The 15,851-nt window shown below is 39.7% G+C and overlaps 1 protein-coding gene across 1 annotated transcript in view; it reads left to right on the top strand.

Moving 5' to 3' along the window:
• Positions 1-15,851, top strand: part of PCNX2 (pecanex 2) — a 224,597-nt gene that overhangs the window by 19,857 nt on the left and 188,889 nt on the right. The window contains exons 6-9 of the mRNA XM_084623010.1: positions 441-554; positions 5,899-6,046; positions 6,219-6,364; positions 7,668-7,761. Of these exons, the coding sequence (XP_084479136.1) occupies positions 441-554; positions 5,899-6,046; positions 6,219-6,364; positions 7,668-7,761 (502 nt within the window). The remainder of the gene's footprint in view (positions 1-440; positions 555-5,898; positions 6,047-6,218; positions 6,365-7,667; positions 7,762-15,851) is intronic.

The following is a 15,851-nucleotide window of genomic DNA, read 5'->3' as shown; positions in this document are numbered from 1 at the left end:
CAAAACATACAAAATAAATATCCTTAAATCAACAAATCAGATCTGCTTTTATTATTCATTCGCTAGTCCATTTGTAACAAACCTAATTCATAAGTCTAAATCACTGGATTTTGATTCTAATAAATTATCCAGCAGTATTTTTCTTACGTTGAATAGTTAAGCAGATTGTTATTTTCTTTCCCACAGCTAGGGAAGTTCCCTGTTGTAGTGATTTATATAAAAGATATGATTAGAAAGTGAAAGCATACCTATTTTCCAATCTCAGGGCACAGTACATAGCTCAGGCTTGGAAAATTCTTTTGTCCAGGACAAATAGAAGTGCTTTCCTGGCAAGCCTTCTGGAGCAAGGATCATTTTTTTAATCTGTGTATGTGCAGTGTCTACCACAATGGGGTCCTGGTCCATGACTAGGGCTCCTAGGTAAAACAGATAATAATTAGTTTCAGGTTTCATGTTGGCTGAACAAGGACAACAGGGGATGCAGCGTGAGAGTTTGGTGATCTCCAACACAGCAGGATCAAGTTGTCTGACAGAAGAGAGTGTGGCCAGAGGGGGTGAGTGGAAATGGAGTAAAAAGACCTCAGCTGCCTCAAAAGTTGGCTAATGGCTAAGCAGAGCAATAGAACTTAGGTAAGTCAGAGGGGAGGAGACCGAACGGGGAAGAGAGGCTAAACTGATAGTCAAAGAGGAGGTGGACGGGCCTAATTGATGTCATCCACACAAGTAATGCCTTGGAAGAAGAAGGAGTGGGACCAGGGAGAAATACATTATTGAGCATACCTGATATAAGCCTCAGATAGAGTCTGGTGTCTGTTAGTGCTCTGATCAGATTTATGGGGTTCTTGGAGAAGGTAGAGAATGAGTCTGAGCTTTTCAATTATAGTCAGATAGTTCAAAGGAAGGTAGTTCAAAGCAAATTTAATTTTCCAGCCAAGCAAGAGTGTGCTATGTACTAAAATAAAATAGACTATACATTACAATGTGATTATTTGCTTCTTCTGCAAAACACAATTTGATTTTAGGAATGAGATGGCCTCTTCCTAATTTGTTAGCCTTGCAATTACTAGTTATACTTCCTGGGCCAAGCAGGAAGAGCTAATTTGCAATTTATATAATACATTTGAAAACATATTTGAATAAAAACTATACACACAGAGAAGTGGTTGATTTTTTTGTATATGAGAAAAATGTCTGGAACAAGTCAAACCACTTGATTGTTTTTTTTTTTTAAGTTTAAACAAAAAACAACAACAAAATTCACCCTAATTGGCAAAGAATAATACTGAAGCCCCTGGCTCAGTGAACATGAAGAACATGGCACAGAGGAATATGTTGAGGAATGTGAGAAACTTGGACATATATGAATGTATATGCGGTTTCCAGAAATCCTAGAAAGCTAAATATTCAGGATTTTCTTGAAGGAAAGATTATGTGTTTTGTGTAATTTGCAGAAAGCATGAGAAGTTTTCTTGTTGGGAAAGTCCTCTTGTAAGTGGGTGTAAGAGCTTTAGAACTGATTCCTTATATGTGCATGCCCACACTTCTGCTCATGTTAAATGCATAGGAGCAGAAAATGTATCAGATTGTCCACAAGAAGCTCTTAGCACTAAACTGCTTAGTAAAATGCAACATGAGGAGCTACAAACTTTGTTTAACGCCTCTTACACCATTGCTAAACATGATTTTGCTTTTTAGAGATCTTGAAATGCTCTACGTTGCAGGCCAATAGTGGCATTAATCTTGGATCAAACTCTTGATACCTCTACAGGGAAAGGCTTTATAGAGGCAACTGCAAAGGGTCCTAGGAACGCATCTCAGAAATGCATATAGAAAATTAGGTTTATTACTGTACTTGCTGATGGCTCCTCTGACAAGACTGTAGCTGAGTAAGAGTTGGTGAACTTGGTGTATGTCAAATTTTTGCAGGATGGAAGCCTTTGTATTCTGTCTTCTAACACAGTTGATGGTATCTCACAGAGAACAAGAACAGCTGTAGGAATGGTGGGAACTAAGGCAGAAGAACACAAAATAGAACTGTTTTGCCTGAATTTAGATGGTGTAGAAGCAAATTTTAAAGAACATTCTTATCGTTAGAACAGGTCTGAAAATGTAAAAGTTTTTCACTGGAAAAAGCTGTTTCAGTGAAACTAAGTTTTTTGTAAAATTATATTGCTTTTGAATAAAATTCCTGTGGGGGAAAAATAGTTTGGAATGGAAATGGAAAACATTTTCATTTAGGAAAGTAGTTGTGTTGGAAAAAAAATTGAATTCTATTTTATTATGTTTTAGCATTTTTATATTATTATTTTATCTCTTTTCATGACACATCAGTGAATGTTATGCACTGCTACTGATGTGTCATAATATGACTTAAAATTGTAGTTGCAATGTTGTATTATTTTTATTTTATTTTTAACATCATTAAGAGTGACTGCTGTTTAGCACTGATTGTGACAGTTATTTTCTAGATCAGTGTCTCCAGTTTGTGGTATTGTGAAACAATTTGATACGTAGTCACTAAGCTATGCAACAAAATAATAAAAATAATATAACTGACCCATAAAATAAAATTTGAATGAAATTTTGAAATTCCAAAACACAATTTTCCAAAACTGGAAATTTTGAAAATATTTGCTTTCATTCCAAACAAATTTTGAAAGGCAACATTTATCACAAAATGGAAATTCCAAGTTTGACTAACTTAACTTGTCATGTAGTGCAGTATACAAACCACCATGTTGACTTTGCTCTTCTGGATCTCAAAAAATTATCACCGTGTTAGAAAAAAATGTAATTATTTTAAAGACATTTTCAGATTTTAATATTTAAGTCCAAAAATATGATGGCAACTCTTGCTGATGCCTGTGAGGAAACTGGGAGCTAACTTGGAGATATTCATCATGTGTTCTGGGTTGCCAGTCAAGTCTAGTGAACAGAGCACTCAACTGGGACTCTGGAAACCTGAGTTATATTCTTAGCTCTGCCACTGGTTTGCTGGGTGCTCCGTTTCCCCATTGGTAAAATATGGTAATGATTTTGACTTCCTTTATAAAGCACTTGGAGATTTACTGGCAGTGCTGTTTATGAGCTAAGTGTTATTACATACTTTTTCACCATAGTGACTGAGGGCAGGTCTACACTAGAAGTGTTACATCAGCACAGCTGCACTAATGCAGCTGTGTCATTGTAGTGCGCCTGGTGCAGACACCCTATGCCAACCAGAGAGTGCTCTTCCATCAGCATAATTACTCCTCGCTGCGAGAGGCAGAAGCTATGTCGGCGGGAGAGCGTCTCCCACCGACATACCGCCAGTGTGGACAGTGCCTAGGTCGCTGTAACTTGCGTCACTCATAGGGGTGTCTTTTTTCACACCCCCCAGCGGCATAAATTAGATTGAATTAAGTGGTAGTGTAGACCAGTAGTTCTCAAAGCCGGTCTACTGCTTGTTCGGGGAAAGCCCCTGATGGGCCGGACCGGTTTGTTTACCTGCCGCGTCCGCAGGTTCGGCCAATCACGGTTCCCACTGGCCGCGGTTCGCCACTCCAGTCCAATGGGGGCTGTGGGAAGGGCGGCCAGCACGTCCCTTGGCCCGCACTGCTTCCCGCAGACTATGCCCTGCAACTTAAATGCCGGGGCTCCACAGCCCCTGCATACACATATATTCAGTAAAGCACACTACAAATCTGAAAAAAATCGGAAAAAATCTAAATGATTTTATTTTTTTTATTTGAAATGATTTTTTTATTTGAATTTTACTTCCATTTTATTTTAAAAAACGTCAATGAAACAAAACAAAATGAAAATGTATAGAAGCAGTGGCATTTCATTTTGTATTAAATTGAGGACAAAACCTGTAAGGCTGGGCTAGATGCAGACACACTAAAATCAGGAGCATAAACCTAAGAAACCCTGGCACAATAATCTAAAATGGAAAAAGCAGAATTCAGAGAAATATTTTGGCTGATCACAGCAGCAATAGATTTCATTTAAAATTAGCCAAGACAATAAGACAACAGCCAAAAAATTGAGACAACCACATTATGTCAGACAGCTGAATTGTCTATATGCAAAAATTGTACCAGTTTAACTATACTGGTGTAGTTAAAGCAGTACAAACCCTCTGGTGTGGATGCAGTTAGACTCGTATAATAGCGCTTATAGAGGTATAGGTTATTCCCAAAGGGAAGGGGAATAAGCTATACCAGTGTAAGGAACCTGTATATCTGCATCTACACTAGAGGGTTAAACCACTGTAAGTATACAGGTAAAATATCACACCCTTAACTGAAATAGTTATATGGGCACAAAAACTGGGCAGACCAGGCCTTAGTTATCTGTGCACAAATGATGAGAATTTTTTTCCTGAGCTTGACTTATCAGTAAGTCTCAGCAGCTCCATCCTAGTGGATTTGAGTCAGAGGAAAATCCAGAGGGAGTACATTTCCAGGTAGACAAGTACTTACTGAAATGTAAACTCTACTAGATTGTCTGTTGCCTTTTTATGTTTTTTTTTTACCAGTCATTTTTATTTTTGAATTTTGGCATCCTCTTGTTTCTCATGTGACAGATGATATTTGTTTAAAATCTGTGTTTAGCAGTTTGCTCAATGAAAACTGTGAAAACCAAAATGTAGGTTAGTTGACAAATTGCATTATTGACTGAACTAGCTCCAGGGTGCAATGTGTAAAAACAGATCATGAGAAATTTTTGCTACTAGTCAGTTTGTAAACCATAATGATTTTCAATCCAGACTATAAATGTATTTGTTAGTTTTTGAAAAAATTGGGAGTACTTTCTGCATTTGTAAATTACATCATTGACAAAGGGGGATTCTTAACACACAGAAGAGGTGTGGGAAGGAAAAAAGATGAAGATTTTAATTTTAACTATACTACCAAAATTTAGAAGATGAATTGATCTGACATTTGAGTCATCAGATTAACGTTTATTCATTGGCAGAGACTGAAGAACCATTTCCCTCCCATATGTTACCTCCATTCAAAAGTTGAAAGTACAAGTAACTTCTGTGGAGAGAAATCAGCAGGAATCATTGTACTACAATCCCATTGCAGACCCTCCTGGCATATCTTTCTAGTGCTAAGAGCACTAAGAATTGCCATTCATTTTTGTTTATTATTAATCTTCACCAGTTCAGGGAAAAGAAAATTGAAAGACTTGGGGCCTGGAATGGAAAAGAGTGAGACTTTTTTTTTCCCTTCAAGCCATTAAATCATCAAACAAAAAATCTTGTTAATTGTTTCAGCCCTAGAGCCAGCATTAGGCAGAGTGGGACCAATTAGATTAATATAACCTTTTTGTTGGCTATCAGTTATTCTTAATCCTTGAACAACCATAACTCCCTAGGGAAAATGGATTTAATCAGGCTTCTGCAGCCTCTTGTCCCCTTTTGGAGTATAGTTATGAGATTATGGAACACTGTATCAGCTGCATAGTTAAACTAGGGTGAGATTTCATGTTTAAAGTGGAATTTAAATCACTAGTTAAACAGGAAATGCACAGATTTATTTTCAAATGGGACTGTTTGAATAAGGAGTAAAAACTTTGACACTTCTCCCATATTTTCAAAAAATGGGCCCTTTAAAAAATTTTCCTACCCAAAATGGTCTGGAAATTAAGAGATTTCCAGTTCAGGGAGGTTCAGCCTACATAGAAGCACAACACAGGGTAACTTGTGCCAAAAACCAACCCAATAATCCTCCTCTAAACAGTTTACCTTATTCACCCTAACTAATTTGTTTTTCACCAATGGAGACCAATGGAGCACTGCATCTTTGGACAACTTCCCCTTAAAAATGCTCTTGTTCTGAAGTAAATGAACAGAACTCTTTACAGTGATCTGTTCAGAAAGTCTCCCTTCTTTGTTCACATATCTTTCAGATAGCCATACAACAGAGAGAAAAGAAGAAATGCTGGAAACAGAAAAGCACTACAAGCATGTTTCTAAACAGGAAAAATCAGATGTACAAAGTCAAGATTGGCCTAGTGCTAGTCCAGTGCTACCAGAGCCTGCCCAATTTACAGCACAGTAAGGGCAGTTACTTTATATTTTTTTGTACTTCAAAAGCATGATGATGCTAGCTGTTCTGTTACATGGAGTAGAATTGATGTAAACTTTTAATTAACCTCTCTCTCTCTCTGTTTTATTGAGAACAAGAAAAAAGTTCCTCATATTAGTTATGAAACATTTTTGTGTCAAGTTACCAGGGCAACAGGCAAAGGCAGATAATCTACCGGGTAACTTCCCAGCAAGATAGTTCTGTCTTGCAAGTTATAAGTGGACCTGAGGCTTCAATGCAAGATGAAATATCTGTGGACGCGATGCATGTGTTCATAGATGAGCATGGTAAGTTTATGTAGCTGTTAACTTCTGAGTTTTCTTTAGCTATCTCTCCTCATGGTCTAATAGTTATCTCAGACCTGTATTTGACATTCAGAATACTGTGGAGTTGAGTGTATTTTTCTGATGATACCTTAAAAGACAGGTCTAGTGTGTTTTTTGTGGATGCTGAAGATCCCATAGAACTTCTTGTCTGAGTACGGAATTGCGCCAATGTGCATGGCCAAAAGGTTCCCATCCCTTGCTGTCAGATCTTTAAGCTGAGTGTGAACAGGTGATGGTTTAGATGGCAGCCATCTCCCATCATATTGGGGCTGCCTTCATTCAGAATGGTGGTCTGCTACCCTCTCCAGGATATTGAATGAATGGACTCCTTTCCCCATCAGTACCTGACTTTGGTGCAGAGAACTCCATGGGGACAACAGGCCACACCAAGCAGCAGGGCCACTCCACAGCTGCTACTCTAGGCTTTGGGCTGAAATAGTTTGAGTGGCTGTTGTGTTCCAGTGACATCTGCCTTGTGGGGTACTGGCAAGTGCATTTCTATAGTAGCAGATCCACAAGTTATTTAGGCTCACATCAAATCTCCTTTCCAGGAAGCACAAAAGAAGCTCCCATGTAACTGGGTTTCATGGCTCCTGGGATCCTGTCCTTTCTCCCCTCCCAGTCCTGTGTAGCATCACTGCAGCCCTTTGCAGGTGCATGGGAGGGCAGCTGTGGACAGGCCAGGGGAGTAGTATGGCCTGTAGGTCAGTGAACTGTGCTTGTTCACTGGAGGACCACTGCCCTGTGTGTATGTTAGGTATGAAGTGGGGATGGGACAAGCAGTAGACTGTGGTTACCCACCTTTGGCCTGATTCTCCACTGCCTTGTACCTGTCATCTACACTTCTGCAAACATGAACAAATCAGAATGCTCCACTCCCTTATACTTCTGGTAATGTTTTACAGTTATCTTGTACACCTATGAATGGCTACACAGTATTAAAGGTATTGGCAGATCAGGTCCCCCTATGTTTAGATTGGGGCAGGAGTCCATTTCTTCATCTGCTCTTACAACAGGGAACAGAATTTTGACCTTAATATCTGTATTTTTGTGGCTTTATCTCAGGCTTTCCAGTGTTTATTTTAACGTATTTGTTCTATGATGTTTTAAAACAAGTCCACACTGCCAATCACAAATATAAAGAAGCAGTTTGAACATTTGGTTTATAGATACTTTTTTTGACCTAGAAAACCAGATTGCTACTAAATTGTAGGTGTAAACAAATAATTTACATCACTTAACTGATACTTTTATGTTTTTAAAGGGGAAATTAGATCCTGCTATTTAAAGGCTGGCAGTCAGAAGGAAGGAAATACTCGATATCAGACATCAAATTATGATTGTATTTCTAATGCTCAGTAAGTAAATTCTTATTTTTAGAATTGTTAGACTTTTCAGTACTGGAGGCTACAAAGCTGATTCTAGCTGTGAAAGAGACATGTGATGAGTTAGAAATGTGCTAATCTGTTTTAGAAATGTCAAAGCATGCAGATTTTTTTTTATTTTATGTAAAAGGGGGGAGGGGGCCATGTTGTAAGGATATCTACAAGGAAAAGGAAAATACCCGCTATTGTGTGTTTTTCTCATCAGCCAGTAATAGCTACTTTATATTTAGAGCTGTCTTTGGGGCTGTAATTAAAACATATTGGGGTAGGTCTGAACTTTCAGCTTTGTCCTATTGGTTGTCTGGCTTGCCTATCGGCCTTTTATGGATCTCGACCGCATGTATTATGTCAGCAAGTGAGCATGTTTTTCTAGGCTCTAGGATATGAACCCTCCTCGCTGCCTGAAATACATAGTGGCCATCGTGCCACTTCGGAACAGCACCTAAACAATGATTTTTTTCTCAAATTGGTTTTAGAGTGACTCGTGCTGATTACTCCCACTTCCCAGTGTTCTCCCATCCTTTCATCTTTCATGCTCCATGTTTTTTGGATTTTTGTATAAAAATTCACGAAGGTGGTTTTATGATACTCAGTGTTTTCATATGTCATGTTGTACAGCATTCAGAGAACTTCAGGACCAGGCTGGGAGAGAAGGGTCATGGGTCATGAGGAATAACTATTGTTCTAAAACTTGTTTTGAAAATGAATGCGATGTTGGGCATTCAGAGGAGATTTTGCAAAGATGCCTGTGTTGCCGTGCTAGGAACAGTGTTAGTTTAGTGCAGTGTTTCCCAAACTTGGGACACCATTTGTTCAGGGAAAGCCCCTGGCGGGCCGGTTTGTTTACCTGCTGCGTCCACAGGTTCTGCCGATCGCTGCTGCCACTGGCCCGGCCCGGCCCGCCAGGGGCTTTCCCTGAACAAGCAGCATCCCAAGTTTGGGAAACACTGGCTTAGTGGAATGCTGTAACAAGATGGTCTGTCCCTTTAAGGTCCTGATACCAGCAGCCCGTTTCAGACTCTGCTGGGAGGGTGTCAGGTGTTTCCTATAAAGGGCTGAGAGAGCTGCAGGAGGGACATGGGTGCCTGCAGTAGGCCCTGAAGCAAGGGGTATTGAAGGGAAGGCGTGTCCTCTTTTCAGCACTGACAGAGGGAGAAACCCTCTGGAAACTGTAGCCCATGCTTTGTTTTGATGTTTTGCTTAAGATTTTTGTATTTGAGTTAATAAACTCTGCCCAGAGGGAAGGACCTGAAAGTTCCATGGGCATGGCATTGTTTTTCATGGGAAGGTGAGGGAGCCCACTGGCCCTGCAAATGCCCTTTTACTTTCCACTGTTCCAAAGTTACTTTCTGTGGACTGATGAAAAGCACACTGAAAATAAAGAGGGAGAACCTGAGGCCAAATAGCTGGAGCTTGAGTTGAGAACATACTATACGCTATGACTTCTGTAGTCAAGAGACTTTTAACTCTTCCTTATCCCCGGTCTGCAGTATAGCAGTGTAGCCATTCTGGGGCTGCTACTGCAACTTCTGAGCTATCGTAGTCTGTGGCTATTGAAGTCTGCATTAAAAGGGAGGGGTTGGGCTGTTGAGCCTGTGTAGTTGTGAATCCACTGATCCTACCTATGTCCCAGGAGACCTTCAGGTGCTGGGGTAGAGGAATCCCAGCAGAGACCTATTCTGGCATGCACAAGAGATGTGGACTCCCCCCATAAACTATGTTTCCTTCCACTTCCTCCAGAATCACTGCAACAGTTCTGTTACTTATGGCTTTGTGGTCCTGTGATAACTTGTTACCTTGATTGGTTAATTACCACAATTGTGAATGCTAATCTAGACACTCCACAACCATTTATTCCAAGACACTTTTTTACTATAGGGCTCATTTTACAATCATGCTGGTTAACTCAGGTTACACCACTACCACAAATTGGATTCTAGATAAAGACTTTAGGGTGTTCTGTACCTGCTGGTTGGTTATAAGCAGTGCCAGATTTGTTCCTTTGTGTGGTCCTTTCAAAAACGGATTTATAAAGCATGCAAAAGAAGAGTGTCACATATGAGAAGAGTTTTCAGTTCTATTTCATAATTTACAGTGCGTGGTCTGGGAATTTTCTGTGATTATGATCAGTGTCATTTTATAATTACATTCTTAAAGTCTGTTACTGTTAGAATCATAGAATCATAGAATATCAGGGTTGGAAGGGACCCCAGAAGGTCATCTAGTCCAACCCCCTGCTCGAAGCAGGACCAATTCCCAGTTAAATCATCCCAGCCAGGGCTTTGTCAAGCCTGACCTTAAAAACCTCTAAGGAAGGAGATTCTACCACCTCCCTAGGTAACGCATTCCAGTGTTTCACCACCCTCTTAGTGAAAAAGTTTTTCCTAATATCTAATCTAAACCTCCCCCACTGCAACTTGAGACCATTACTCCTCGTTCTGTCATCTGCTACCATTGAGAACAGTCTAGAGCCATCCTCTTTGGAACCCCCTTTCAGGTAGTTGAAAGCAGCTATCAAATCCCCCCTCATTCTTCTCTTCTGCAGGCTAAACAATCCCAGCTCCCTCAGCCTCTCCTCATAACTCATGTGTTCCAGTCCCCTAATCATTTTTGTTGCCCTTCGCTGGACTCTCTCCAATTTATCCACATCCTTCTTGAAGTGTGGGGCCCAAAACTGGACACAGTACTCCAGATGAGGCCTCACCAATGTAGAATAGAGGGGAATGATCACGTCCCTCGATCTGCTCGCTATGCCCCTACTTATACATCCCAAATGCCATTGGCCTTCTTGGCAACAAGGGCACACTGCTGACTCATATCCAGCTTCTCGTCCACTGTCACCCCTAGGTCCTTTTCCGCAGAACTGCTGCCTAGCCATTCGGTCCCTAGTCTGTAGCTGTGCATTGGTTTCTTCCGTCCTAAGTGCAGGACCCTGCACTTATCCTTATTGAACCTCATCAGATTTCTTTTGGCCCAATCCTCCAATTTGTCTAGGTCCTTCTGTATCCTATCCCTCCCCTCCAGCGTATCTACTACTCCTCCCAGTTTAGTATCATCCGCAAATTTGCTGAGAGTGCAATCCACACCATCCTCCAGATCATTTATGAAGATATTGAACAAAACCGGCCCCAGGACCGACCCGTGGGGCACTCCACTTGATACCGGCTGCCAACTAGACATGGAGCCATTGATCACTACCCGTTGAGCCCGACAATCTAGCCAGCTTTCTACCCACCTTATAGTGCATTCATCCAGCCCATACTTCCTTAACTTGCTGACAAGAATACTGTGGGAGACCGTGTCAAAAGCTTTGCTAAAGTCTAGAAACAATACATCCACTGCTTTCCCTTCATCCACAGAACCAGTAATCTCATCATAAAAGGCGATTAGATTAGTCAGGCATGACCTTCCCTTGGTGAATCCATGCTGGCTGTTCCTGATCACTTTCCTCTCATGCAAGTGCTTCAGGATTGATTCTTTGAGGACCTGCTCCATGATTTTTCCAGGGACTGAGGTGAGGCTGACTGGCCTGTAGTTCCCAGGATCCTCCTTCTTCCCTTTTTTAAAGATTGGCACTACATTAGCCTTTTTCCAGTCATCCGGGACTTCCCCGGTTTGCCACGAGTTTTCAAAGATAATGGCCAATGGCTCTGCAATCACAGCCGCCAATTCCTTCAGCACTCTTGGATGCAACTCGTCCGGCCCCATGGACTTGTGCACGTCCAGCTTTTCTAAATAGTCCCTAACAACCTCTTTCTCCACAGAGGTACCCTGTTGTCCCAGGGTAGCATCAATGATGCTGAAATCTTGATGAGGTCATCGTGTCACAGAAGCAGTGCTGGACTGGAAGGTTGCTGCTTCTTGATGCTGTGTTCTTTTTTGTTGTTGTTCATATCTATCTTGCCTTTGCTGCTTTCTTGCTTGTAGAGATGAGATGAGCAGGCTGAGCTGAGAGCAGAAAAGTGCATTAATAATGTGTAAAGAGTATGTGAGAGCATGTCTCAGTCTGAAAGAATTTGTACTCTTTTCTGTCCATACTCTCTGAAGGTGGAAAACACACTTTCAGGGGCTTGGCTGGATTCAAATATCAGCCGCTGTCACCCTGCATTGGCTCAACACTTTCATGATATGGTCTAGTAGAATCTTCAGCTCATGAATATGCAATCTGCTAATGCGTATGCCACAGGGTTGTCATTCTTCAATTTTATGGTTATATTGCTTTTGTCTCTGGGGCAGGAAATTTGCCGAACATTTTTAAAACTAGAGTTTTAATTCTTTCTGTTGTTCAGTTTGTTTTGAGATATCCCGTTAGTTCCATCAGGATTTAATAGGAGTCAAAATTCTGTTTAAAGTTTGGTCCAAACACTCCTATTTTCTATATCAAAATCTAGCGGTTGTTTTAAAATAGTGTTTTTAAATTTAAAAGATTCATAAATAGAATCTATAAACTTAAATAATGTATTGTCTTTCCAGCTTAACAACCCTTGGACTGGTTCTTCCTGTTTTCCTGAGTTTGAAAAGGAGTTGCTTAAATATTGCCAGATAACTGATTAATTCCCCACTTAGATACATGTTTTATACTCATAGCTTCTGTCGTTAGTAACCAGTTATAACAAGATAGTAGGTTTACATATTGGTCCATAAAACATCTCACTCTTCATATCACAATGGTATCAGGCAGTTAATATAGTTAGGGCTTGCATTTAGATGCAAAACATTTGCAAATACATGTCTCAAAAGAAGCTTATCCCATCTTTAGCATTTGAGGGATAACAAAGATTTTCACTGTCAAGAGGAAACATGAGTTATAAGTAACCAATTTCTTCTGCAAACACTTTCAAGCATAAATGTTCTGAAAATTTGAAGACTTTAGAGTGTTTATAAAATAAATCAGTTTCAGTAAGGATGTTTCTAAAATTCTTGGTGTGGACTTAAAATGCAAAGTGTTTCTCTTCACAAAGAGGAGAGGTAAAGAGGCCCACTTCTATATCTTTGTTTATAGGTCTGATAACACATCCTAAGCATCACACATCTTTAAAATATTCTGACTGAAGAGCATCCTCAGATTCTTTTACACAACCACATTTCTTTCCAAAACATAAATATTCTAAAAGGGTTTTTTGAAATAAAGCTCATGTCTGTATCAAGCTCGTGTTTTGTACGAGGGGGAAGTGTCTGGTTCTTTGAGAAGATACTCTTTTTGGTTGTTTCCGTTTTGACCAAATGGTTCCATGATTTACTACATACCAGCCGTAGTACAATGACAGTTGAAGACTTCTGTCAAATATTCTATACAAGGAGTAAATCAGAATAACTAATATTTATATAATCTTCAGAAACATAGTATAAAATAAAATAATATAGAGTATTAAAGTAAAATAGAAGTTATAAAGCTGCATTCCAGATTCAGTCAAAAGACTTTGATAAGGTAATAAATATGGTTTTATGGCTAAGGAGGTGGTGTTTTCCCTGACATTTTTGGTGCCTGTCAGTGTTTGACAGAAAACAGATATTTACATAGAATTTCCTTAATTATTGTGAATATTTCATTTATTTAAATAACTAGTTTTAAAAAGCACATCAGCTATCCTATGTGTATAAAATTGTAAATATCTCTAAAATTCAGTAAAAGTGAAAACAAGTTCATAACAACCTACAATTACAATAATAAATATAATAATTATATCAATAACTATTTTTGCATCAATAGTGAGTTCTATCCCCTGCAGTTGTGTGAATTGGGCCAGAAGATTTAGCTCAATGTCAGTTACTGTAGTAAACTGCTACTACTGCTCTGTATTCTTGCAGCACCAAGCTAATATATCCCTGAAACATATTTAATTGCTTGTCTGAACTGTGCTCTATTTACATGTTAGGATTCTTGTTAAGAGCTTGGCCTTCTAATGTAAAAATAAAAATGTGTCAATATTTGTTACCTTCTAGTAACACGGCATTCCTGAATGTGTGTCTGAAATATTGCCTTCTAAGGATTCTGTCTTTTTAAATCACTAAGAACATAAGAGATTGATTAACTACTATGTGGACACATTATACCTCCTGGTTTCACATTAATCAAAAACTGAATTCCGTTACTGCAAACTACTGCACTTTTTTCAAGTTATAAGTGGGAATGTGACACACTGTCTGAACTTATAGCCTAGAGAAGTTGAATATTTGATTACCCTTTGTTTGTCTCTGGTCTACTGGGGAGATGTTCATTTTAGAATTAAATAATGGACTTCAAAAGCCTGTTCACATTCCCCCCTCAATACTTCACCATGTTTAGAAAGACAAAAAAGGTGAATTAAAATAAGCTTGAGGTTACTAATGTAAAACCAAGTTGCGTATGTTCATAGTGTGTCTAGCTTTTTCTGCTAATGCTGAAAAATGTATTGCTAATTTTAGTGTTAGTGTAAAATTACAAGTTTAATATTACAATAATGACATTTGGAGAAATCTTGAACATAAAATACAATATCTAAATATGAACACACAGAATACTTAGCTGCAATCACAGAATAACCTCTGAAACATTGTATATATCTACTGTCAGGTTTCCCTCACTTTTGCTTTGCCATTTACAATTATTTTGCTGCTTTTGGTAAATCGTTAGTGAAACTTTTAGTACTTGTATATATTCCCAGACTACTGGACGAGCTATCCAAACTTCCCTTGGCATTTCTAAAGGGCTTGAAGCAGCTTGCAGATCTGTTAGCACCACAGTTATGTTTGCACTGTGAAATTTGGCTGCTTTTCACCATAGATGGTGGTGGTGATGATGATGAGACAGCGATTTTTTTGTATCACAACATCTTGCCGGAAGATGTGAACACATTTAGGGTATGTAAAAGATCTGTGTCACGGCCATGGTTGGCCTGGCTCAGCTGGCTTGGGCTTGGGCTGCAGGGCTATAAAACAGTAGTGTAAATGTTTGGGCTTGGACTGGAGCCCAGGTTCTGAGGCCCTCCCCCCTCACAGGGTCCCAGACCTCGGGCTCCAGCCCAAGCCTGAATGTCTACACTGCAATTAAACAGGCCTTTAGCCTGAGCCCATTAGCCCGAGTCAGCTGGCACGGGCTGGCCACAGGTTTAATTGCAGTATAGACATACCCTAAGTGACTGATGTATTGGCAAAAGATATGTTGCAGTTTTTCACACAGTATTTGATTAGATGTCACTTAGTGATGAAATACTGTGGTATTCTGCCCCAGCCCAACATATGGTGATCAGATAGCAAGTGTGAATAATCGGGACAGGGTGTGGGGGCTGATCAGTGCATATATAAGAAAAAGCCCCAAATATTGGGACTGTCCCTATAAAATTGGGACATCTGGTCACCATACCCCCACAATGCCTACTGCACTTTGATCTGTGGGAATGGGTAATTTGTCAACATCCCCTGAAATGACTGCCAATGCAAGGTCATACGCCCAAAAATTACACGAGTCAGCATCATTCTCAGAAGTGCAGTTTTTGCTTGTAGTGTTTCAGAGGCTAACTTACTGATTTTAGACCCAAATATAGGTGTCCCCAAACACTTGATATTATCTATGGGCTTTGGAACATCTTTGTTTGAAGTGGTGTGATTCCTACCAAAGTCATCTGTAGTTGCATCCATTCACATCAGGGAAGCATTTTGCCCTTTAGTTTCAGGTAAGAGGTTCAGTTGGCAAATACTCTTTGGGAGATGTGAGCTAACTTGTATTCTTAGTCTGTCTCCTTTCTGAAGTATTTAAATTTTTGCAAATGGAACAGAATCTATGCAGGAGAGATTCATGACACACGTGCACTAATATTGATTGGTACAGAGCCGATATTTGTTTAGAATGGTTTGTTCTTCAAAAATGGTTGCTAATCATTATGCAACCTTCTTTGGTCCAAAAGTGTTTGATTCATTCATTCAAATATAGGCTTAAGTGGCAGACACTTTTTTGCAGTTCATTATCATTATTTGTACTACAGTAGCAGCTAGAGGCTTCAGCAGTGATAGGCACTGTACAAACTCACAGGAAGAGACAGGCCCTGCCCAGAGGAGCTTACAATCTAAATCGACAAAGGGTCACA

The sequence above is a fragment of the Lepidochelys olivacea genome (genome assembly GCF_965140295.1).
Source record: "Lepidochelys olivacea isolate rLepOli2 genome assembly, chromosome: 3".
Taxonomy (NCBI): Eukaryota; Metazoa; Chordata; order Testudines; family Cheloniidae; genus Lepidochelys; species Lepidochelys olivacea.
This window is presented reverse-complemented; position numbering and strand designations above follow the sequence as displayed.